At 39.6% G+C, this 26,880-nt stretch overlaps 1 protein-coding gene across 2 annotated transcripts in view; it reads right to left on the reverse strand.

Annotated features, from left to right (window-relative positions):
- Positions 1-5,192: 5,192 nt before the first annotated feature.
- Positions 5,193-26,880, reverse strand: part of LOC129101982 (transcription factor 4-like) — a 221,563-nt gene continuing 199,875 nt past the window's right edge. For both annotated transcript variants that reach the window (XM_054611869.1, XM_054611867.1), the window contains 5 exons: positions 16,173-16,305; positions 12,121-12,274; positions 9,324-9,553; positions 8,353-8,503; positions 5,193-5,650 (listed from right to left, as the gene is read on the reverse strand). In XM_054611869.1, the coding sequence (XP_054467844.1) occupies positions 5,602-5,650; positions 8,353-8,503; positions 9,324-9,553; positions 12,121-12,274; positions 16,173-16,305 (717 nt within the window). In that variant the 3' untranslated portion in view covers positions 5,193-5,601. The remainder of the gene's footprint in view (positions 5,651-8,352; positions 8,504-9,323; positions 9,554-12,120; positions 12,275-16,172; positions 16,306-26,880) is intronic.

Genomic DNA, 26,880 nt, shown 5'->3' on the forward strand with positions numbered 1-26,880 from the left:
TGTAGAGGTTCAATAAATGAAAACACCTTCCTTGATTGTTAATTTTGTCATGTTCTTTCTTTCAGAGAAATGATAGTACTTTTCTGCAAAATAAATGCCATGTTAACATCCAGACTGGTCATTTGTACAAAATGTTTTAAATTATTTTGAATTATTTTGTGTCTAAAACTACAAATCTAATTGAGAATCATATAAATGTACCAAATTTGTTGTGCTACTGATGTTGGTTGGTGCTTGTGTCGGGATTATTCCTAAAAGTAATTTTTCATTTAAATGGGGTAAGCTAAGAGAGAAATGCTTCCCTTTTCCGACATTGCAGCAAAAACAAAGGACAGGAGTGGCCATTTTGAATTCAACTCATTATTGTAGTAAAACTGGTACAGAGTAACAGCTTACAAAGCTCATGGCACAGTCACTGAAAAAGAAATATGAGGTGTTTATGTACAACAAGGAGGGAAAAGGAAAATGTTTTGGCTAATAGAAACATCAGGGGTAACATAAAAATGAAGATACTGTAATTCAGGAGATGACTTGATTATACAACAAAGAGAAAATAACAAATGAAGCATTGCAAAAAATAACATTACGCAAAAATACATTTAGCACTTACACTGACAGATTCAATCCTAGTGTTTAACCTAGGTCCAATTCAAAGCAGCTTTTCCTTTTGATAAAAAGCTCAATTTTAATGGCAAACACTGAAAACAAATGACTGAACCTGCCTTGCACATGATCTGATATCTTTTTGGGAAAATAGCTGATAAGATTGTTTGCTGACGACCTGCTTTTTTATATTAGAGACACTCCAATTTTTTACAAAATTTTCATATATTAATCTTGAATCAGGTGCTGAGGGTGTTTCAATTAATCAACGTTTACAACCCTTCCTTGAGAGAATAAATGCACAAGAGTCAGAGCCGGCTCAAAGCCACCAGGTAGAATTTAATTTGTTAACAGTCTCTGAAGTTAATTTAAGTTGGTGTCAGAATTTATGTAATTAAACATAAAATCATTGATTTTGTTGTACTACCCTAAAACAGTTTCTATCAAAAATGTGTAATATTTTATAACCAATTTTTTATTTGTCATACATTTTTAAATATCAAAATGAATTTAACAAAAAACAGGTAGTATACTTTTGAGTTCTGATATCCATTGTTCTTGAATTAGCATTTTATGGAAGAGGTATTTATTTTTGTTTTTTTCCTCCTTGACAATCAAAATAAATCTTTACATAACAAATAAGGCCCACTCCGGCTCTGACACGAGTGATTCTTGGTGTTAGCTAAGAGAATAATTTGACATACACTTCAGATGGTTGACCAAAACCACATACAGTACTGAGCACCACTCAATGAAACTAAAAGTTGGCACCTGGCTACTGTAACCGGACGAATACAACCTCACTGAAAATCAAAACAAGTTCATCATCGTCATCGCCCCACAGAAAATGTTTTATGACTATTTACACTTTCTCTGCAAAAAATACATTTAAAAATGGTAATGTCATGAGGCATGGAGATTTAAACAAATATCATATCTCTTTTATGATTTCTGATTCCTTCCACGAACCCTCAAAATGTTTCCCACAGATATAAACATAATGTTTAAAAATAAAAGAATGAGTCTGAACCTTTGACCTCACTACATTTTCAATGTGACACATTTTTTCAACACACACTGAATTTACGTTTTCATATTTTAACAAAAAAACCGATACAACATATTTCTAAAACACAAAAGAACAACAGTCTACATGTAAAAATATAACTTTTACATACACAATTTCAAAATAATGGTAAAGTTTGCCATTTTGTTGCATACAATTTACAAATGTCTGTGTGTTGTTGCCTTGGATAGATAGCAGTGAGTGGAGCTGATGAAACTCCGGTCCCATTTTGTCCTGCGCAGGGTGCCGTACTAGTCAGGGTGTGTTGTCATTGGCAACATCAGGGAACACAACAAAGTCAGTTGAAAATTTATAACACTGAGGGGCCTTGCCAACTTCTGCCTGTTCAGTCTTTGAGAAAATAATTCCTCCCCAAGCAAACACTCCCTTTCAACAGAAAATAAAAAAATAACAGAAAAGGGCACCCTCCTTATATATTGTATATACTTTTTTGTACATTTATATATAGATTGATTTATTCAAATAGATTCTTTTCCAGTTTCCGTGCCTTCCTGTTGATTGGGTAGGATTTGAACTGTGTCAAAATGACCATCGACAGAAAACAATGCTGTCAGACCGCGAATTGTGTTGTTTTTTTTGTTTTTGTTTTGTTTTTACATTTTCTATAATATACATGTAAACCAGAACAGACAAAGAAAATGTAATAAGAGAAAAGAGTCTTCTTAAAAAAGCAAGAGAGAGAGAGAGAGAGAAAAAAGGAAAATCTGTTTTACAAGATACGACCACACACTTTGTACTGAAGACTACATTGGCTTACGGACAAGCCGATCAAATATTGATAAAAAGCTGATAAGCTATAATACAAGAAGAGACGCGTTGTTCACCATGGAAACAGGGCTGGGGCTTTGAACAGGAAGGGTTTTGGGGTTATGGAGAACTTGAGGGGGAGGAGAGGGACGGGGATGGGGGCTCATCTTGCTAAATCAAGCGTCTGTCTCATCGGCCCAAAGCCAGATCACGCCGTCTACTTACATATAAGCGTACAGTACATTAAATACAGTTTAGGTTTTTTTTTTTTTTTATCCAAAAAATACTTTTTTTTCTTTTTTAAGGTTTTTTTAAATTCCCAGGTCTGGTAAAAAACCTGACTGCATAGAACCTAACGACTAAGAACAGGTTTCCCTAAGCTTGCATCCTATTAAAAGACCAGGTAAATGTCCTCCTCTGGCAACTCGAATGATATGAACTCTAAAAAGGCACATTGGTAGAAGTGTGAATGTTCAAATTGCATCTGTGGGACCACTTAGGTGGGGCACAAGTCTGGGGAGAGGGGAGAGGGCTCATAAGGCTAGGGTCAGCAGAGAAGACAGAACTGGGACTGGGTATTAAATAAAGGCCTGGATTGAGGAAGGTTCAAACTGGGGCGATGGTAAAGGGGGACTTTCAGATTGACACCAGAAAACAATGGACCTACTTCAGAAGTTCCTTTTACCTTCCCCTGTTGCTGAAGAGTAGACCTTGATGCATAGCAACGCAATAAACACTAAAGTTTTCTTCCTGACCCCTCTGGTCCAGATTTATTATTAGGACTCACCTGTTTTGTCCCGATCTGCTGTCTTTCCCAATACTGTATCACTCCCAATTCAATGTTCTTCCAAACTTCTAAGTACTGATCTGGTCTCATTTGATTCAAATATGCCTTTTAATTTACATGTCTATTGAGCATACCAAGGTAATCAGAATGTCTGACTTCTGGGTCAGACACGCCAGACTCATGACTGGTTTTGAGGCTTTAGACTCTACAATACAATGCAGAGAAGAAGACAGTGTTTGAATTTTTCAAGACATCAACAGGGTTGCAAGGACAGTGAAATTGGTCCCAACAACAGACACCTCAGCTCCCATCAACTCGTCTGTTATTTCGCAAGACAGCTTATGTCAATCAGAAAGTCCCCCCAAGGTCTTTACTCGGGGCACGGTAGCCCGGAGTTGAGGTTAGAGCTTCAGGGTTTGGATCTGCCAGATACTAAACTAGGACACGAGGGAACCAAATTAATCCAACACAGGAATGCTTTGACTACTGCTGCTTGGCCCCCAGAAGAAAAGTATACACCCCTCACCATGATGATTGCTCCCTAGCTTCCCCTGCAGAGTTGCAGATATGTAGACCACTAGATTCTTCCTCCTCTCCCTCTAGCTTTAGCTCCTTAGGATGTTGGCCCACTTTAGTCCTTTCCCCTAACCCTTCCATGACTCCCAAAACGCTCATAGTTCAGGCCTTGGTGGGCATCCAGACCACACGATTCAAGTGGTCGTAATTCAGGGAATGTGCTAAAACATGGAATAGAATTCACTTCAGTGCTCAGTGCAGCCCTCTTCCCTCTCATCAAGCCACACCATTTGTGTCATCTGTCTATCCTCCCGACCATCAGCACAGCAATCCTATGATTTCAGCCAAGGCCTGGACACCAATATGAACTCCTGCCTGCTCTGACCTGTGGCCATACTGACGAATATCTGACAAAGGACATTGGGTTCGGGATTGTTTGCCCAAGCTCTTTCTTTCTGTCGCCAATTTTGCTTTCGCACTACAAACCTGCAAAAACAGCCTCGAATGAAGATGTTAAGAGAAGTCTTTCCTTCCTGCCGCATTAAGAAGTGCGCTTTTTTTTTTTTATTACTGAACGATTCTTCCTTCATGTTTCTTCTTCTGTAATTCTAGCTTCAATAATTTAAACGCCCCAGTCCCTCTGGAGTCATTCACTGATTGATTGATTTCTTTAAGTATTCTCTTCCTCACAGTAGATACACACGGGCCATTCGGGTGTAACTGTCCAGGATTTTGTATTTGTGATCACACTAAAAAGTTAGCAGTTCGTACAAGTTGGCCACTCTCTACATAAAGAGATTGAGATTTTTTCACGCTGACCATCTACTGTAAATGTTTGCAGGTTGAGAGGGAATGCATTAGAAGGGGAAGAACGAGTTGCCCCCGTTTTTCCTGTTTAGCCCCGTTTTTTCTCTAGGCATCTATGATAGTCAAAAAGCGTTTGCAAGCATAATGGGCTTGTTCAAATGACTCGGCACCTAACACCTTCTTTCTTTTAAATTTATACTTTGATCTGTGGATAAGCGTTGCTTGTAAGGGGACATATGAGTGTTGGCAGCTTGCTTCTGTGATACTTCTTGGAATTTTCCTGTACCTATTTTTTTTGTTTCATTTGCTTTGCTTCTCCGTGTGTATCTATCTGACTGGTTTGCATCCAAGAGGAGATCAGGCACAGCTTCATCCACAGTGTGGCGTTAGATTGCCATTCAGTCAGAGACGAGCGCAAAAGCTGCATTCAAAGACAGCTGCGCAATGTTGCTTTAAAAAAAACCCAAAAAAACCTCTTTAAAACACTTTGTGATATGTTTTACTCCATTCTGAAGAACAACCCTCCACAACCCGTACCCTCCTCATTGCCCACATCCTGTTGCACTTTTTTAACAAGTTTTTTGTCATGTTTTCCATTTCTAAGATATATATATATATAGTATATATATATATATATATATATATACTATATATAGAACCCTTTTGTTCTTTAAAACTGGGAATGCTGTTAAAACAAGTAGTACAAGAAGAAGAATTTCTTGGATGATGTGATTCCAAAGACTTGTCCATCACTGTCACTTTGTGTCAAAAGCTCAAACAAACCACTACTTTGTAGCAGCCATGTTACAGCGGCCGCTTAACGTCTCCACAAAGCAGCATCCAGTTCACTTCGGCTGGAGATGCAAAGTGACGAAAGCGACTAATGTGACTCTGCAGTTCTTGTTCTCGATAGAAGAGGGAGACGAAGGTGATGAGGAGGATAAGAGAGAGACGAGGGGAGGGAGAAGGAGGCTGATCTGATTGGTCAGGTCGAAGATCCAGAGATCGGGGGAGGGGGGTGTCGATCGATTTCCGGGTTGTCATGGAAACGCTGTCAGAGGAAGTGGTCACTCATCATCTTGATGAACTCTGGCACCTTGGACCTGGAGAGACAAAGAGAAAATAGGGGAAGAGGGGTGGGGTGGAGGGGGTTAGGGGGCACATGTACTCGCACAAAAACACAGATATAAAAAAAAAAAAAAAAAAAAAAGGAGTTCACTGTTACTGTAACGCTGGGTTCACACTGGAAATGGATAACGACGGCCGTAATCCAAGATGGCAACACCGAACTCGAGGAATCAAAACACCAGGACACACAGAAAACATGATGACATAGTCACCGTGACTACGTCCACTTCTTATATTCAGTCTATGGCACTAACGTTTCCTTTAACCCCGCCTCCCAGCCCTCGGTCAAGCCTAGTTCTGGAGCTCATTAACATGAACGGAGGAAAGAAAATGTGCAGTTTACAACTTTTAGGACCTAATGATTTAAATAAGGGCTATTCAAGTGTCAAGTTGATTTACCTCAAAAAATCATCCTCTGAGTTACAGCCATCTCTTTCCCTATGTTAGTCTGAGGGAAAAAAAGGATTTGGGGTCCCATGGCATCACATGAAGAATACTACGCTATTTCTAATATATATATATATACAGTGGATGGATTATATATTAGAGAAGAAAATGGAGAAAATAACCCAGAAGTCAAAACTATTTTTGAAGATTGCAGGACGGCCGCTGGGCTCCGCGGCGCAGCCTGTGTTGACAGCCCAATCTGTTTAGCCGGACCCGAAAGGAAGGGCTTCTCCAAAAATTGTGGTGCTTCCTGGCACTTCCGCTTCCACTGTGAACCCAGCGTTAAGTCCTCATAGTGGTAGCGGTAATTTTATCACCCGACAGTAGGGATAAAAATATGGTAATAAGTTTGTCCAGGCAAAAACGAAAAGCTCATGAAGTGTCAGAATAGAAAAAGTTCATGTTCTTGGGAGCATGAATGTGCTCATTAAATTCCAGGGTCCATACAAATCAGTTTTTGGTTATAAATGAATATAAATGAACAATAGACAATTCTATTGCTAATTGCAATTATTTTTACGACAATTATATGTCCACTAAAATGAATGATTGTGAAAGCCCCGGGTACAGGTGGACATTTTGGCCCTAAAGTGATGCCAGAGGAAAATTCTGTGCTGACCAAATTTTTAGAATTCATCCTCAGGCAACCATGAATGTTCACAGCAAATTTCATCGTACTTTGGTCGGTTTTTAAAGGTACAGTTTGTAGAATTTGGCGGCATCTAGCAGTGTGGTTGCAGATTGCAACCAACTGAATATCCCCGCTGCCCACCCTCCATTCATAAGACTGTGCTTATGTGTGCCAAACCGTGCCTAGCTCAGAAGCCATCGTTACGATAAGAACAGTACTTTAGGAGCCAGTATTTGGTTTGTCCCTTCAGGGCTACTGTAGAAAAATGGCGGTTCAACATGGGAGTCTGTGAATAGGACTTGATCCCTATGTAGGTATGAAGAGCTCGTTCTAAGCTAACGAAAAACAACAGTTCTTAGTTTCATGTGATTATACACTATTAAAAACATAGTTATGAATATTATATTTCAATTCAGATTTGAAATCTGTATGTATTTATTAAAAGGACATATAAGTATGTTTAAATCAAATCAAGGGCGCCTCTTTAAATGCCAGTGTTTAAAGAAGAAAAGCCATGAACTAAAATTTCTTTCACTGTAAAGCTTTTGCAGATAAGAAACTGTCTGACTTCGGTCACTCTTGCTCCTTATCAAGGACCTTTGGTACCTCAGGACCACAGAACATTGGAAAACAAGCTCAGAGAAACAGTTAACCTGCTTCATGACTCAACATGCAAACACAAATTAAATTGGAATGTTTCGAGAGAAAAGAAAGTTGCAGAACAAAGAACAGCTAGAGACACGCACAGTCACACATCAAAATCACACTTAATGCCAATCTGTTGTTAAAATGTACCCTGACCAGACAGAAACTCAAGTTCTGGCCTCTGATTTTAGGCAACTGAAGTATCACCAGCTCTGCCAGATATTAACTGACAGGAGCTGAATGACCAAACATCCAAATTTATTCAAGAAATTGAAGTGATTTGACCTAAATGGTATTTGGTCTACATGATGTCTGTGTCAATTTTAACCATTTTTCCCCCCCTGCATAAGAGTGACTGTAAAAATGATAAAGCCAAAGTCAAAAGACAAACTAGTGTATTTGCCTACACCTTTACTTAAACAGTCACATCTGTTTGAATGAAGGAATTATTTTTACACTTTTACATTAAAAAAGACACTAAAAAGGAGGCTTTGTTTCTTTACCGATATTTTCCTGACCACCTTAGTGCATCTATACCCATTAAAAATGATTAAGTTTTGGTTTGGTGATAGAAATGGCTATAACACATTGTATCTTTAAAGTCATGTTTCTGTTACTATAATTCTGTTCAGCAGGAAACTAATGGTTAAAAAGTACACAGACATCAAATTAATTAATATCAGACAAATGACAACTTGTCCATATTTTGAGCAGGAATGTCCTTTTCCAATTCAGTGTTTGGGAGCCCAAATGTGATAATTAAGTATATATTCTATCAACCTTCAATTCATTTTAGTTGAAGGCATGTTTAGTTTACCATGGTTTGCTTGAAGTTTCTGGACTGGTTTCTGAATTTTGATTCTCTGGTTTCGAGTTAAAGGTACAACAGCAGATTAGTTTATAAGTGAAATCTTCTGACCATTCACGGGGGGAGGAGATATTGCTGCATTTTACATTTGTCCCAGGGGGTTCGACCCGTCGCCCATCACGGCGGCGGCGGCGTGGTGCGCGGCGGCCAGTGAGAGGGGAGCCCCGTCCGATGCCACGTTGACCTTCTCCTCTTCGCGCCGCTTCAGACAGGCCGCCTTGGGGTTCAGGTTCCGCTCTGGAGAGAGAGAGAGAGAGAGAGAGAGAGAGGAGGGATTGATATGATTTTCTAGTGTATCCTGCCATGACAGTGTTTTTCAATGAGGTATTTCTTTGTGCCGGGTCACTACACATGTAGTTAGACTACAGCCAAAGACTTCAGCCAGGAACACAGTCAACAGGTGCCACTGCTGCCCTCTCCTGGAGCTCTTGTTGCTCTACATATGCTGGAAATTATATTTCACCTCATGATCCTTGAATTCTATCCCAAAATAATTTAAGATTTAAAATAAAGGAAACATTTTAGTTTTTTAGAATATTACACATTTTTGTGTAATATTCTTTAAGATCCAAATGTCGTTAAGATCCAAATGTCCCTGCAGCTACAGTTGCTTATTGCATACAAAATAGAACAGTAGAATACATTTTTTTTTACCACATTCTTATCACTTTTAGTTGCAAAATTTCAAAGAGTTTTTCTTCACAACCAACCTAATTACCTACTGCAGCCTAAAAGGCTGAAGATCATTGTCAATATTCCATCATTTTACTGGATTGTGCACAAATTAGATCTAGATAAATAGCATGGCGACCTTTCCAAGTTTTTAATTTTATATAATGTGTGGATATTAACTGGACATATAATGTATTCATTACTTTCACAACCATGTCAGTTGAACAACAAGATGCAGTATATTAGTGTGTTTTGGTATCATAATGAACAATAAATTGTTGCAATAAACACATAACTAAATGATCAAAAGAGGGTAAAAGTAAAACTACGTATCTGGTGCGGTTACTGAGGTCAAAGTTTGCGTATAAGTCTACATTTAACAGACCTCGGACTTGCTGCTCCAGACTGAGGATGACGGCCACAGCCTGGTGCAGGATCAGTAACTTGGTCTGAGGTTTGTCGCTCTTCAGGTGCAGCTGCACCATCCTGCCCAGCTCCTTGAACGCCTCGTTGATGTCGCGGACCCGCAGGCGCTCCCGGGCGTTGTTCGCCATCCTCCGTTCCCTCTCCCTCTCCATCTTCTGCTCTGGAGACAGGTCCTCGTCGTCTTGGTTGCTACGGTAACCAACAATGTGCACCAGAGGGGGAGAGCGAGGGAGGAGGAAGCAAAGGGATGAGGGCAGGAGAGGAAGGAGGAAGAAGAGGATTTGAGGATGAAAGCTCAGTTTTTGTTTACATGATTCAAAAATGTGATTCAATAAGTGACAAACAACAGGGAGCAGGGCTTGGAAACAGACATCATGTGCTACCACAGTTGTCAGCAGCAGAGATTTGTGAGTGGGAATATACAGTGAATAACTAATAAGAGGTGGATCCACTCTGGGACAAACTGGCAGACATGACACAAGGTAGCAGTTCGGATGGATGCTTCTTATTATTATTATTATATTTTTGAGTACAGAATTTACAATAAGGAACTATATTACAAACGTGTCATTGTGTTATCTTAATCCTGTCTGGAGAAGTTGTTTAAAGTGAGAAGAGTGCTTTGGCTTTATTTCTTTTTGTGTTAGTGTGAAATTGGACTTTGGACCTGGAGGAAGTCATTGAAAAAAACTAATCTCATGTTAACACCAAAATAAAGGCTTGCTTGCAAACCAATATGATGAAGAGTGAGAGGAAAAAAAGCTCCTCAGCTATAGGCTGGCACTGGTATTCCCTTTTGAGCACTGAATTTGTGGCCTACATTTTCTTTGTGTTTTTTCAAAATGATCACCATTAAACGCTGTTTTGCTTCACAGCCAATCCCAGAGTACATATGCTGTTCGTTAGGCTTCCATTGTCAGAAGACTGCAAAATCACAAATCAGATCAGGGGTTAACGTTAGCTCATGTGCGGTTAGGGGGTTATTTCAGACGCAGCTTTAGCATTTCTGTAGCTGCATGTTAACCTTTGTATGTTTGCCTTTCACTCTAGCTGAAAACAAGTTATCTAAAATGAAGAGACAATGCAAACATGGGCCACATCAACGTCAACAAGGTTTTACTGGATCACATGATGAAACGTTTCCAAGCGCTGCAACACAGTACTGGCAACTTTTTTCTTTTCTTAATCATCAAACCATTTGCATCATTATCATCATCATCTTCATCATCATCATCTTCATCATGACCCCCACTATCATGTACAATCTTTGAGTTTGGGATCCAGATGTTTCTGATGTTCCTCCAGATGAGAATTATCAATGGAGGGTTGAAGGCTGCTTAGCTGCATCCAGGACAGGAAATAAACACTGTGACCAACATTGATCTTTCTAATTCCTCAAATGTCGTCGGGCGGAGTGTCCATATCACGAATGGGTTTCATACCTGCCTTTGAAATATGTTTTCGCCAAAAGCAAAAATTCTCATTACATTTGCTAAGGAGACTGTGTGTTCGGTTTGGTTATGTTTGGTTGTTCGTCATCAAGTTTACAGAAAATACTGCTTGCCTGATTTTCATGAAACTTGTTGGAGGGGTGTACCATGGGCCAAGGAAGAAACCATTAAGTTTAGGATTGGTTTTGCTTCAAAGTTCTGATCTGTTCAAGTGCCCTTCTAGTTACCTCCGCCGAGGATGTGGCGTTGTAGATTCACTTCGTTTGCTTGTCAGCAGGATAACTGAATGACTACTGACCTGATTTTCATGACACTTGGTGGAAGAGTGAACCATGGGCCAAGGAAGAACCCACGTGGATTGGCCTTGATAAAGGTCTGCGCTCTCCAAGTGCCCTTCTAGTAACCTTGGTCTAGAAAGTTGTGTTTTTCGGTTTACATGTCAGCAGGATTTCTGAAAAACCACTGGCCAAGAAATTTGGTGGAAGGGTGTTTCATGGGTGAAGGAAAAACTCCTTAAATTTTAACTTGTGGAAACCTTCATTGGTCTGCCCTCTCCAAGTGCACTTTTCAGTGTTTCTGTTGGTGTTTATTTCCCAGCTCTGAATGTGAGGCAGTACTTCTTTGAGAATATTGACTGTGGGCTCTACTCTGTTGTGTGAAAAACAGTTAAAACCAGGCACAAGACCAAGAAGAGACTGACCACCAGAAAACTCTCTTTGTGTTTACAGTTCCAGTTTTCTTTGCTCGAATAACCTAAAACAAATGTAAACATGTAATAAAAAGAGAGATACCTGGTGGACATTAAGCAAGTCTCTGTAACAATTGATGTATTTAGCTGCTTCTCATCACACTTGGTCACTTCATCAAAGTCCAGAGGCTGGTTCCCAAAACACCCACAGCTGACAGTCCTTCCTTGTGTCCTCTCTCTGCAAATAACTACAAAATACTATCTTTTACCTTAAAAAAGCAATTGACCTCAGCTGAATAATGATTTTTGGTTGCCGTCAAGTGGTGGAAGAAATATTTGTATTATTCGATTAATCCTAAGTAGCGGCACCACAACGTAAAAATACTCTAGAAAATGATTACATTTCCTAGTTTATATTTCCTGCACGGATTGTCTAGTTTTTACTAAATCTTACATCTTGAACAGTTTGTCTCCTGCAGAGCTTTGTTTATCGATGACATTTTGAACAGGGAGGGTCTCTGAGCGCGTAGGTGTTTTGGGTTCAACGGGTGTCCCAGCCCAGCTGAGGGGTTTGATGGAAGCGAATGTCTGTGAGGTACCTGAACCTAGATCTTAACCTCTCAATTGATTTAAGGTCCTTGCTGTCGCCGTCATCCTTCTTGGCCTCCATGGACTTTGGGTCCTGCAGGAGGTTCTCGTCCCCCTCGTCCTCTGACTTGATCTCCGAGCTGACGGAGGAGGCGCTCTGGCCCTGAAGGCCTCCAGACAGGGCTGCAGGAGGAAGGAGAGGAGGGGTTAGAGGGGGCACATAGATAAATACAATATACGACCACTGGTTGTTAGGGGTCGGACGATGTCTGTAACTTTCACAACAACTGGACTAGACCACTTCATATAAAATTCACTAATATTTGACTTGATTGCTGATGTAGTAAATGTCCTCAAAAAAGTAGTCCCAATGATGATCTAGCACCATGAAACCTAAGTTGTGTTCAGACTTATGGAGAAGCAAGTTTACGCCCGCTTGGGTCAATTCAAGACATGTTTGTTAAAGTTTTAACAGTTTCAACTTGTAAAGGATCCACAACCATCCTGCACAACGACAGCATTGGTCATTACTTCTGCTGAAGTAACTGAAAATGCTGATAATAAAGTGTTTTTGTTATGTTTTCCTGTCAAGTTAATAAGAACAATTACTCTGCTCCCAAAGCATCACAGGCGGAAGGAGCATGATGTTCTTTGACAGAGGAAAAACGTTCAACAGAGGAGGTCGGGATGGATGAGGCAACAAAGTGATGTGAAGGTTGGAATTAGGAAAAACCACCAAAACTAATCTTAAATTTGTGATATTTCATCAAAATCACCGTATTCTATAGGCCTCATCAAAATGGAATATGTAGAGCATGTGGAACCCATTTATTCCCAACAATTTTTTGGGGGGGATTTATTCAATTTTTCCCATTTTTGTAGCAATTCCAACTCTGACATATCAATCATTTCTGACAGCAGCATTCCCCAATCGGCATTAGAATCACATAAGTGTCAACAAAAGAGTGGAATAGTGCTGCAAATCCTCCATCACAGTCCGCTACATCTACATACAAGCTGACACTACCACCAATACAATCAGTTCAGTTCAATAAGAAGGAGCTACACACTGTTTGTATCTGTGTCACAAATACAAATAAAACATATTTAAAAGACTGCATAATTATTTGGATAAAACAGCTTATTTAGGCAAGCTAAGATACAAAAAGAAATAGAATAGAATATGTCAGTGGTTGCCATTCTGCTGACGTGCAGCATCAGGGCCCGTGCCAGCACAGCTAATTCACCAGTCGACCTCCAAGATGGCGGCACTGGGAGAGCTGCGATGCAGACGTGAATCCTCTGTGCCCTCTATGTGCTGCTCTCCTCAGCCCAACACAGCAGTATTTATTTGACGTCTGTATGGATCCGTCACTGAGACGCTGCCAGATTCTCAGTCAACAGAAAACACTCTGCTCTGTTCCCACACACACACGACCAATGGTCGGCCATTTTGAATCTCCGTCTGCCTGACTGGAGGCATTTTGTCTGCAGCTTTGAGTGACGGCCTGTGTTTGGTTTGTGTGCCAACGTCTCTCTCAATACAATTACTGTGTGTTTGTGCACAAATAGCTGAATACAAAAAAGGCTTTAAACTGTGAAAAGTGTCTGTGTGCCTCTGAATGTCTGACTGAACCCAGACAGACACTGGAGGACACTTAGTGTGGGTGGGTGTGTGTGTGTGTGTGTGTGTGTGTGTTTGTGTGTATACTCCAGGCCGATTTTAACTCTGACGTTTGTTCGCTCTGTAAAAGTGACAAAATAAAGTACACCCAAAGATATCAGAATGTCAACTCAATCGGCTTGTTTTGCATGTGATGTTAACGAACTGCTGTCCCACAATGCATTTCACAAAGCAAGTGGAAGAGTTTCTCAAATCTGCAAGTCATTGACGACCCTCAAGGCCAATTTTCTTCCAAAGACAGAGCAGTTGCAGTTTTATCTATCTGTTTTCTGTGTTTCTATAAATCCTAGTCTCCTATCAAGAAATAATATAAAATTGAATTATAATATAGTGTGGTAATAGTTGTGGTAAATGTTGGGTTGTTGGTCACTGTCAATCAAATCTGATCAAACTACACCCACACAATTCTGCTGAAGCCGATTAGGTCTTGCCTGTTTAACTCAATAAATATAAGTTAAATATGCACTTTAATGTTGTCACTTATGCAGTCATCAATATTCAATGCTGTGGATGGACGCTAAACATTTGAAGCCAAGTTTTCTTTTTTAAATATTTTGCGTATGGTTGCATGTTGCATCATTTATTACAAACGTTAAGAGTACATGGATTTGTAGTTCACTAACAAAAAAGAACAGCACACAACAAGGCCTTGTATCCGAGCAAACTACACTCATAACCGACGATTCCTCACCTCGTCATTTATGATCAGCTGCCAGCGCTGAGTGCTTTGTACAATTTGGGTGAACCGGCCCTTTAAATGAAGTCCGTAAAATATAAATTCACTAATCAAATAAAATAGAATAAAGTCACCGACCTGCTCCAGAGAGCTGTAAGCAGTTTGAAAGCAAGTATAAAACATATAAAATGTCATATGAATATAAACATCATATACTATGAATAACATATAAATCTTATTTTGAAATTTAGAGAGAGAGGGGGCGAGAGAGAGGGAGAGAGCGAGAGACAGAGGGTGAAACCAGAGCTCTGCTACCGAGTTTGGAGGGTTTGTTGCCAAAACCATTTTAATGCCCTCTATTTACAGCCTCTACACACACTCAACTCTGTGTGTGTGTGTGTGTGTGTGTGTGTGTGTGTGTGTGTGTGTGTGTGTGTGTGTGTGTGTGTGTGTGTGTGTGTGTGTGTGAACGGATGAAGGAGTAAGGAACAACTTCTGCCTGACTGTGTGTGTGTGTGTGTGTGTGTGTTTCTCTCCCTCTCACCTCATTACACACTTGGCTCCGGCTGCTGCTCGCTGAACTTTCCCTGCCAGCAGACTCATTTTCAGCCTTTAAAAAAACGAGCTCAGGGCTAATTTGCTCCACAGCGCTCATATACACTTCTCCTCCTCCATATTCATATCACACACACACACATATATTTATTTACACCACTCGTTAGGTTTTATATTTTTTCCGCGGCTCGGCAGTGAAGTCGAAGCTCGCCAGCTGAGACCCAGCTATACGCGTCAACTTTCCTCATCTTCACCTTCTTTTTTTGTCATTTTATTCTATTTTTTTTTACCGTTCGTTTCTCTCTTCTTTGTTTTGTATGTCAGTGTTTTAATTCTCTTCATTTGATCTTGTCTTTCCTCTTTTCCTTTTTTCTGGCAGATCATCTTTCTTCTACATTTTCTTTCTCCTCTTCTTCATCTTCTACATTCCTAATGGTCTTGTTCCTTTCTCTTATTGATCTGTTCCCTCTGCTCTCTCTTCCCTCCTATTTTCTTTTTTATCTTCAGTTATCTGTATTCTTTGATTTCTTGCTCTTCCTTTTCTTTTTTTCCTTTTTCTTGATCTTTCCCTTTCAGCTTTCTCTGACTTGCGGTTATCTTCTTCCTCTTAATTTACCTCCACTAACTTCATCGTCCTCTTTTCCTTCTTTTCTTCTTCTTTGTTTCCCGACTTCTTTTCATTTCAGCACTTCATCTTCCTTTTAATCTTCATCCACTTCTGTAAATTCCACTTTTACTTTTCTCTCCCTTTCATGTTCCTCTTCACTAGCTTTCATTTAATCATCATTATCATTATTATGCTTCTATTTGGGGTTGGAAATATGGTGTGTGTGTGTGTGTGTATGCCTAAAGTGCATGATGGGATACCAGTGGGATGCCTGTGCTTACACATGAACACACGCATGAACAAAAACAACAGATGCTGATACAGTTTGTCCATCAGCGACTGTTTGTTTTTCTGCATGATCATCGTTCACTCACTGAGAAATGACGGACACATGTAATTTGTATATGCTTGAATTAAAGCGACTGAAATGTAAAAGAGTATCGTTTTCCAATTCATGTAAATGTATAATTAATAAATATGAAGAAGTAACTAACAAAGAAGGAGAACAACGCTGATGTGTGTCTATGTAACTGGTGTTTAAAAAGGAGGTGGGTCTTACCGCGGTACGGGTCGGGCTGATTGAGGTCCGGCGACGTGGCCGACTGACCCGGCAGCTGAGGCCCCTGGCCCGCCATCGAGTGTCCGCCTCGCAAGGGGCCCACTCCACCGCCATCTTCTCTGTGAGAGCCCCCCTGGAAAACAGAGTGAAGAGAGATGGTGAGTGTTTTTGTTTTTATTTCAACAAGCAGCTCTGCTCTGATTCCATCCAAGTCCTGGTGTAGTGAAGCCGTTTCCGGGTCTGAACTGATGGGGTTTTGTTTAATGTCAATAGTGTTTATAACAGTTATTAATTAGGTCATATATATATTCTCCTTTTAAATCAAAGCAAAAAATAGTTTTTCAGAGACCTTTAGGCTCTTTAAAGTGACATAGGGCTCTCCTACAGTTATGTTTATTCTACAGGGTATTCGCCAGTTGGATTTTTTTTTTAATTTGTGCAAATATTTAAACAAAAAACAAGAATATATGGTTCAAATTGTGGCAACATTTTGTTTATGTGCTATATAATACATATAACTATTATAATATATCATATTATCAAATATTGTTGATACATCGCCTTTCAAACAAATCAACTGCAAATCAAAGTGCAGAGACTAATACGTCCCCAAAATGAAGGTGTTTTAACAATTATTTTTTCAATACGATTAAGTCCCTCAATTACTTAAAATATATAAATTATGTATTATCTGGCTTGGTTTTAAATTGACTGTATTAAAAAAACGTTTTTCCAATACTTACTTTTTCTAAATCTTATTGTTCCTTAGTGCACTTTGAGCCAATAGACAGTTACACGACTAGAACCAATTGTATATAATCGTTTTTGTATTAATCTAATGTGAGAACACCAGAGGAGGGGAAGCAAAATATCACTCTTCAACACTTACCAAGTGTTACAATTACCAAATTAGATGGTCATAAAACCAACAGTGGAAAATCGATCTAACGCTGGAATAGTCCATGTAATATTCTTTCTTTCTCCTCCAGATGTTGCAGTTCTGGAATTGGCCTGCTGAGGGCATCCTCTGCCTTTCTAAGACACTGATCTCCATCTGACACTCGCACACACAAACGCACGCGCACACTCACACACATCTTTCCGCTCATTTTTTTTCTCTCTCCCTTTATTCAGTACAGTACAACCTCAGGTGGGCAAACTGTGCTCTGCTCCTCCAGACAGTCTGTGCTTGTGTGTATCTGAGTATGTATCTGTCAGTGTGTGTGTGTGTGTGTGTGTGTGTGTGTGTGTGTGTGTGTGTGTGTGTGTGTCTCAGTCCAGGTTCATATCTGCATGTCTGACATGTATATTTACTCTTTTAGTTTTTTGCTTTTTGGAACTCCAGTGCATCTCCTTGTTTTTCTTGTGTGTTATCATGGAAATACTGTAGGGCTACATGTGTGTGTGTTTGTGTACTTGGCTGAATCCTATCCATCTGTCTGCCACACGCATGCGCATGCACATGCACACACGCGCACACATACATGTACGCGCGAAAGCACAACAACTGACAATTATCTTAATGCCCATATGTTTAATTGTGGGATTTCTAATTCCCAGAGCACCGAGAAGCTTCCAGCAGGGACTCACTGTTTTGGCACGAAATGGGCTCTCTTCGTGTGTGAGTGTGTGTGTGTGTGTGTGTGTGTGTGTGTGTGTGTGTGTGTGTGTGTTTGTGTGTGTGTGTGTGTGTATGATGCCAGCTTTCTCGTGGCATCCTGCGGTTCAGAATGGTCTCTCTCTCTCTCTCTCTCACCCTCCTTTTCCTGAGCTATTTACTTTGAACATATCAGCAGGACAGTGGCTGTATATGAATAATGATAGTTATGTTTCTGTATAAGCTGATACATAAATGTTGTGTAAAAAGCTTTGAACATCAGTAAGCTGAATGGCAGTGTGGAGGGTCTTTAATGGTGTAATAATCAGAGGGGGGTCTGGGTATTTTGCCCTCACCAATTACTTCATTCATGAACTGACGACACCCTGTGAAAGGGTTCAATTTCTAAGAGGAAAACACAGACAACTCCCAGACCGGACAACCCCATGGTAGCGACCTGTCAATCAGAAGATAGCCCTGCCCTAAAGCATACCCTGCTTTATGGTCTATTTGACTCTAAATGGACCATCATTTTCTAAATGAACATCATGCTGTATTGAAGAAGACTCGAAACGAGTGATTGAGACCATAAACTCGTGTTTACAATGTTTATGAGGGAATAAATCAAGAGAGAAGTAGAGTCATTTTCTCAAAGACTTCTATACAATCAGAGGAGTCACCCCCTGATGGTCATTAGAAAGAATGCAGGTTAAAGGCACTTTTGCTGTGTCTTTACTTTTCAGACCTGGAGGTTGCCACCTGTTCCTCCTTGCCAAAAGATGTTGCCTACATTACCCACGATGCAAGTAAAAAAGTTTAGTCAGAAATTCAGGTGTGTTATTCTAGTAGCAGCTAACATAGCCTTGAGCTGTTTTTTAACAATTGTAGTCTTCAGCCCCAGCCGGCGCTGACTCAAGTAATATCGCTTTATCAGATTTGGTTTGGCTCCCTTTGGAGCCACAAAAGGCTTTATACAACCTTTCGTTCATGCAGTAGTCCTCCCCAACACCTTTGAACAAGCCTGTTACGGGTAAAATCATTGGAGTTCCCATTTAGTCCCGGCTACCAAGCTCTGACTGACAAACAGACGGCAGTAAGTACTAGCTGGCCCTCAGTCTTCTCTGTGTCAGCTCATGCACACTTTATGTAAGATTATTTGCCATGTGAGCACAGTACAAACTAAATATATATATTTAAGGTCTTTAAAGTGACATAGGGCTCTTAAACGAGACAGGGCAACATGATCGGCTGGTATAGAACCCGCCTTAGTTGATATTGGTGCAAATTTCCTGAAAGAATTACAATTAGTATAATTGTTAAAACCAACTGACAGTGAACGTGGGACAGTTGCCGGCTATTAAGTGTATAAGAATGGTTCGTCTTTTGGGAACTCAGCGAATGCTTTCAGAATCAAAAAATCTAAATCCAATTTTGGCTTCCAACGAATATGAGAATAAAATAAAGGACATAAAAAGAATCCCCGTCTTTGTCCTTGTGGTATAAATCCAAGGCACACCGTTCCTAAACAATGGTGCCCTTCACTATGCTATGTGGTTGGGACTTTTTTTGCCGTGTCATAATCATTCATATATATATACAACCTAGGTGTTTATGATTAAAATGTTCACAAGAGCACAAAGCTCTTCGTAGATCCAGTCTCCTAATTTAGCTCTCAAAGTGGCCCACATTGATGCATTCGACTTTAAAATGTAGACTACAAAATGTTGCATGATGTTTCAAAAGTCAAGTTAATTGATGTTTTTTCAATATTGACCGGAATCTTTGCAATTATGATTTGTTTTTCCATAATCGGGCAGCCCTACCTCCATCTGTCTGTTAATCCAGCTGGCTGACAGTGAGGTCTTGCCCACCGCATGCCAAACTCCCCTCTCGCTCCACGCAAATATCACAAAATGTCGACTCACTTGTTTGCATGCGTGTGTGTTCACTGTGTGTGTGTGTGTATGTTTCAAACTGAGCGTCTACTCGTCCATATGTCTGTCTGCTCCCTTTTTTAATATTTGCCTCTTGTCTTTCTTTCCGTATTTTCGTTTTGTTCTCTGCCTTTCATCACTGCCTGGATTCCCAAATGTGAAATGGCAGCACTGAGGGAGACAGAGAGGGTGGCGTACATTTTTAATGGAGGGCTTTTATATTTTTAACGAGCCTTCCCCCTCTCTTCCTTCATTCAGTTCAATGAGGAGGGAAGACGAGGAGACAGACGGAAGAGAAAAAATATAAATAAATTACACATAAACTAATCCGCTGCTGGTGTTGCTCTCATTGTCACCGCAAACCACAGCCACGCCCACTTACCCACTGTCCCTCAGGTTCCAGACATCCGATTGGATGACAAATAAAATCAATCTCGCAGCCAATAACAACATGCAAGTATTAGTGAAAATGTGTTGATTGTGTCAGCCAAGACTGCGTTTAAGATAAGATAATCCTTTATTAGTCCCGCAGCGGGGAAATTTGCAAATTTGCAGTTTGAAAGCTGCAGGGGAAAAAAAGCTAGGTAGTAGATCTTATCTTAACTTTTGAATTTATTTACTTGTTTTTTGAGTTTCATTCAAGGACACTCGGCCATCTGCGATTTGATTGTTGACTGCTGAAACAACATCACAGTCATGAGATGTTGCATCTGAAAATCAACCCCAGACAATAAATGAAACCCACATGTGGTTGCTGTGAAAAGTATGAAGTAAATATTGTTTGCTTGATTTAAAAAAAAGAAATAAAAAAAGTGGATGCTCAGCAGCCACCTCTTAAAACACAGATGTGCAAGGCACTGCTAACAACGGTATTATCACAACATCGTAACAAAAGACAAAATATATCCTTGTTGGTGCATTCAAGGACCCTCTAAAATCTGAAAGTTGTTTTTTCCGAACACAAAGAAAAAAGTTGCGATTCATTATACAACATCATGTGAAGAGCCGGCCTAAGGCGTAGGAGGTACTGGCGGATGCTAAGGGAGCATCCATTAATATGGGTGCCCCACAAAAAAAACCTAATATTTGTTAGTAATACTATTTTAACACTATTACAAAAAAGCCCACAACAACATCACTATGCAACCTTAATAGGTTGCATAGTGATAGGCCCTATTTCCTGAAAGTTTGATACCGTTCACATCAGAGGCCTCAAATATACTGTATCCTGTCAAAAAGAGCCCTCAAACATAAATAATGCTATGTGACAGGAACTAATAGTTATTTATGCTTTACTTTTAACGATCACTGAAAACTTTTTTCTGCGGATTCTATTACCGTCACTCTCTCCATTCTTTTACATGCTATTTTTCTTTTCCACTTGGGCCACACAGACATACATATAAATGTCATTCCAATAAAGCAGATTGGAATTAAAAAGAGCCAGAGCCAAAGAGAGAGGAGGAGCTGCTGAGTAGCTGTCATCTGCAATGCTGTTGATCACTGGGAAGTGTGTTCATTTACAATATGTGTGTATGTGTGTGTGTGTTTGTGTGCTGATTACACAGGAAGAAGAGAATTTCTGGGTCAAGAGATCTCTCTCTCTCTCTCTCTCTCCCTCAAACACATACTTGCATACACAAACACACGCAGACAGGTTTGTCATGCAGCTGTAAACAGTAGGGACAAGTCGCTCTCTGCCGCTGCAGTAACGCATCCGACGGAGGAATAAACTCCATCAATTTACCGACTCCCTAAATTGTAATATTTCGCCCCATACAAGACGGATTTCTGCAATTTCCTTTTGTCGTTTTCAATTACTGTCGCAGTCTGAAAAAACAAAACAAAACACCTCTGCAGAGGAGGAGGAGATGCACTATGAAACAGGAAGGGTTCAACCCCAGAAGAGGGGGGAATTTGATCAGGACATTTTTTCTGGAAATATGGTGGTTACAGATCGTGATATTTCCTGTGCATTCTTAGAACAATTTTTTTTTTTACTGAGGGTGGCGCCAGAGGGAAGGTCTGGGATCATCCTCTGGGGAGTAGGCATATTCAACATTAAATTAATATCCATTTTTTGTTGATGCATGCGTCGATGCATGTGATTTGATATAAATTGTATATTTGAACCTTAAACAAACTGGACTGGGGTCTACATTGGTTTCACACACACACACACACACGAATTCGGTGGAACATTCTTAAAAATGAACAGTCTCTCCTCTGTGCAAACTGAACACTTGACAGAAAGCACCTGCTGTAGCGACGTCAACACACACATGCACGCGCCCAAGCACACACACACACACAGACACACACACATACACACACACGCGCACACACACACAGAGCCCAGTGTTGAGAACTTCCATGGGAGGAAAAGCACGGCTACATTTTCCAGTGGCGTGATATGTATGTATTTTTTCTTCCTAATTTTCTGTCCTGTGTAATGAACAGAGTGAAGGATGACAGACTTCTTTGTCGAGTAAAATGTCAGTAAAAAAAAAAGAAAGAAAAATGAAACGGTGGAAAATGGAGGGAAGAAGACAAAATAACTATGTCATGTCGAAAATGTCTCTATGAGGTTAATGTTTTCTGAGCAAAATGCATCTGGATGATCTGTTCAGACTGAAGACATGATAATTGGTTATTTTGTCATGTGACCTTTGTGTTTTGATGCATGTAAGACATTTTAAATATGCTTATAAATTAGAGAATAAGTTAGTAAGTACCAGCACAGCACAACATTATTTTTGTTTATTATATTAATTTATAGAATACAATATTCTAAATTAAGATATATGATTAGTGTTTTATTTGTATTGTTTTGCAGTGGTTTGTCATATTTATATATTATATAGATGCACCTTCTCATTCAACTACTAAATCTAAAATCTAAAACAGCATTTTGTTCAGCATTTGTTTGTTTACCACATAATTCCATATGTGTTCCTTCATAGTTTGGATGTCTTCAATATTAATCTACAATGTAGAAAAAAATAAAAATAAAAATAAAGAAAAACCATTGAATGAGAAGGTGTGTCCAAACTTTTGACTGGTACTGTAGTATGTAAGATATTCTGTAGCTCATTTTTCTTCATTTTGACTCTATTTTATACATTCGTATAATTTAGTATTTATTTATATTTAATAATTATTAGTTTTTCTCACAGTTCCTTTATACTTTCAGTAACGTGAAACATTTTAGCATTTTTCGTCACACGACCTGACACTCTAAACGTTTTTGTATTAACCAATTATCAAGGTGGTTAAAGATTATTCATCTTAACATCATCATGAAGGCGATGCTGCACACAAATGTCCAATAACCTTAACCCCATTTCCTCATGAATATTCATATCACACAGCTTCTGAATGCAGACGGTGAAGGCGGACTACACTGAAATTACATTACCATACTATAGCGCCGTATACTAACATACCTTGCTGTTAACTGACCTCTCAGGTGCATGTGAGTTGTGGAGAAACACAACAGCCTATATGTATCAAGTGAGTGGTAACAACATAAGAGGATATTTTTTTAATCTGATAAAAATGAATGCCTTTCTGAAGGCAATGATGTTGTTTCTTGATATTTGTGGCTGTTTACTTTACAATGACCACCAGGTGAAGGTCAGAGTTTACACATCTTTTAGTTTAGCATCACATCACTCAATGCATTAGCAGCACAAACATCTGATTAGATGACAAAACCTGAATTAATAGACTGAATTTACCACGCTTTATGTTGTATAACTAATAGATTAAATCATTTGAAGAATTGCAAAGCAACGGGTCATTTTAGCCTGCTGTTTGTTTCCCACCTACACGGACAGAAGCATGCGGACATACATGCACTACAGCCATATGTGGTAACTGAACATGTCATTGCAAAACCATGGGTGTTAATCCGCTGCTATAACAGCCGGTTTGGTCTAGACCAGGGGACCCACTTTATTAAAATGACAAACCACCGTGACCCAATTCACAACAGGCCTCATCTATAAATCATGAGAAGAGCAAATTTGTGCGTAAATGAATGTTGTAATGGCGATTTGTATAACCATTTACCATTACCTTCTATTATCATGAAATAGGTAAACCAGACATTTAGCCGAGTCATGCATTTGAAAAATCCCACCAAGGCTCCTTCATGTGGCTCAAAAGTGTACTGCAGAAATAAATGACATTCTGCTAATTTATTTGGCGACCCATATGAAATCCCGTAAAATCCCAAGTCTTTGGGAATGACTGTCCTAGTTCAGGGGTTCTCAACCTTTTGTAACTTAAGGCCCACTTGAAAAAAAACAAAAAACAACGTTCCAAATAATAAGAAAAAAAGGGCTGTTATGACCAAAATAAACGATCAATCCAAATTGAATGTATTCAGGGTATACCTCCACACTTTTGAGCTTGTACTAGCGTAGGGTTGTCTCACGCATAATTTGTTGTCGTTTCAAAAACAGATCCAATTTGTGACACAGCACCCAAGCTAACATTAACTATAGCTAACAGTACAGGCTGGTCTCACCCAGCATTGGTAGCTATACCTGCGACAAGTAATGTGCCGTAATTCGTAAGTATCCCACAGAATATTTTCTATGTTATCTACCTAATCATCAACAATGACGTATAAAGATCCAGAAAGCACAGGAGACTGCTGAAACGAGGAGTCAATGTCGATATTACTTGTGTACATCAGTAACGGCACTTCCACAGTCATTTTAAACCAAACAATTTTCCTAAACCTAACTAAATCGTTTTGTTGCCTAAACCTAACTAAGTATTTCAGAAACTTTTCCCAAACTAAACCAAGTAGTTTTATTGCCTAAACCTTACTGAGTTGTTTACGTTTAAAGACAGCAGTTTACTTTGAAAAGACAGTGTGCAAGTAACGAGCGGAAACTGACACGTGTTGCTGGCTTTCGCAGGAAAATACACTAAAGTTGAGGAGTAGCTTAATATATATTATACGAATCGCTGTATGCGGATACATTGAACAGTGGCTAAACACGTTTGTTGATTTGCGTGGTGATATTCAAATGTACCGGGTCGTTGAAATCATTCATTTTAAGTTGATGTTTTTCCAAAATGTAAATTATTGAGCACATTAAGATAAAAAAGATAACTAGTGTGGTAAATTTCCCATAAAAAGCACATTTTCATTGAATCCAACCATTATGAAGTACCTCTGCAGTCCACTAGATGACGCTCTAATGCCCACCAGGAAAAACAGCCGCACTCAACACATACGGTCGTGGACATTGGCAGCTCATTTATTTCTGTCCATAAAGTTGTAGAACAGTTTGAGAATGATGTCATAAAGATTTATTGTTTTTATTGTACTGATGATAAATGGAGCGATGGTAGCTTTCCGTCAGCTTATAGGAGAACATTTAGTGACTGAGAGGAGATGCAGAGCATTAAAAGGCATTAGTGTGTTTTACAGCAAAGTGATGCAGATTAGGACCCATTCCTCTTACTGTAACACTGCTTAATGGAGACGGAGAGGGGCATTTCTCACCCTTAACTTTTCCCCTCGTATACCCTCCAATCAGACCCCTCCACTGTATTATCACGTCACAAACAAACAAAAGGTGCTGCGTATCTTCTGTGTTGTCACGGATACTCTGTGTGTTATTATTGACTGACTGCAAATACTTAAGACAATATAAACCTAACTGAACACATGTGTCTATCTGCATTAATGCGTTTATGTACTTGAGTGTGTGTATGATGAATTCATGTCCATACATTCTCTCTCCTGCATCAGTCTACCACCTGTTTTCCCAGAGTTATGACCTCAGCCTGCAGGCGTCTCTGCCCAACACTGCCAAACTACATACAGCTGTGTGTGTGTGTGTGTGTGTGTGTGTGTGTGTGTGTGTGTGTGTGTGTGTGTGAGAGAGAGAGAGAGCATAAAGCAGTAGAAGAGAGAGAGAGAGAGAGAGAGAGAGAGAGAGAGTTGTCACATCTGCAAGGGAGTTAATGGAAAAAATATATGTAGAAAAAGAAACAAGAGGTGGGAACTCAAGAAAGTGCGGGAAAGTTACAGAAATTTAGACTGAAAAATAAAAAGAAACAGAGAGGGATTGAAAATGGAATACAGAAAAGTGAAGAAAGATACAAAATAATAAAAAAAGGAAGGGGAGGAGAAGGATAGAGTAGTGAAACAAGAAAAAGGTGGATGAAAGAAAGAAAGAAATATAAAAGTTTGACTAAGAAAGTGGCATAAAAAAATAAAAGGAGAGTGAATGAATGTATGCATGAAAGAAACTAAAAAATCTAAGTGCAAACACAATGGCTTCATTTTAGACATTACATCACTTCTTCCTCTCGCTTCATTTTCCACTCGTTTGTTATTGTTTATTCAGGATTACTATTGAGACATTTTATTTTCTTTTGGTTTCAAACGTCCTGTTTACACTTACACTCACACATGCTCCACACACTATACCTAGGCCCTGGGAAGCAAACCTCGATACTTGTGGGTGCCGTCGGAAATGTGGCAAACAAAATTGTATTTTGAAAAGTGTCAAGAATTGTGGGCAGCTGTTTGAGCAGATTCATAATGTTGTTCAGCTGTTCATCCTTAACTTTGGATTATTTGGCATAACCCCAACCTTCCCCTGATGTAAACTATACTGTCGACGACATGTGGATATCGCAGAAAGCGAGAACTTGACAACGGATGCAGATAAACTCACCAACACATTCTCACCTAGTCTAAAAACTCTGACACTCTCAAGGATGGCGTGTCAATTTCCGCATGTTACATGCACAGAGTCATTTCTAAATAAATCTGGAATAATTTCTAGTTAAAATAAGTAATATGTTATGTAACTTAACTACGCATCCATTGGTATCCAAGTTACGCAACAAAAGTAAGGTTAAATAATTCAACATCTACCTGGTTTCACATGGGACACGAACAGCAGTCTCCTGGGTGAAAGTCTGTGTTTGTTTGACCCAACCATTCACCATGAAATCCTCCCCAAGGTTGCTCAGTTGCTCTGACCGTCTAACATAGACTCGAATGGGTTTTCATTGGCATTAGTTTATTAGTTTGTCTCATACAGATGCTCTAGAGAAATACTTCTGGAACCAGCAGCTACTCTAATTAAAAAACTACAGTCCTCACATGTCAGTGGGCTCCAACTTGGGTTCCCACCTT

Source organism: Anoplopoma fimbria, chromosome 14 (assembly GCF_027596085.1).
Source record: "Anoplopoma fimbria isolate UVic2021 breed Golden Eagle Sablefish chromosome 14, Afim_UVic_2022, whole genome shotgun sequence".
Lineage (NCBI taxonomy): Eukaryota > Metazoa > Chordata > Actinopteri > Perciformes > Anoplopomatidae > Anoplopoma > Anoplopoma fimbria.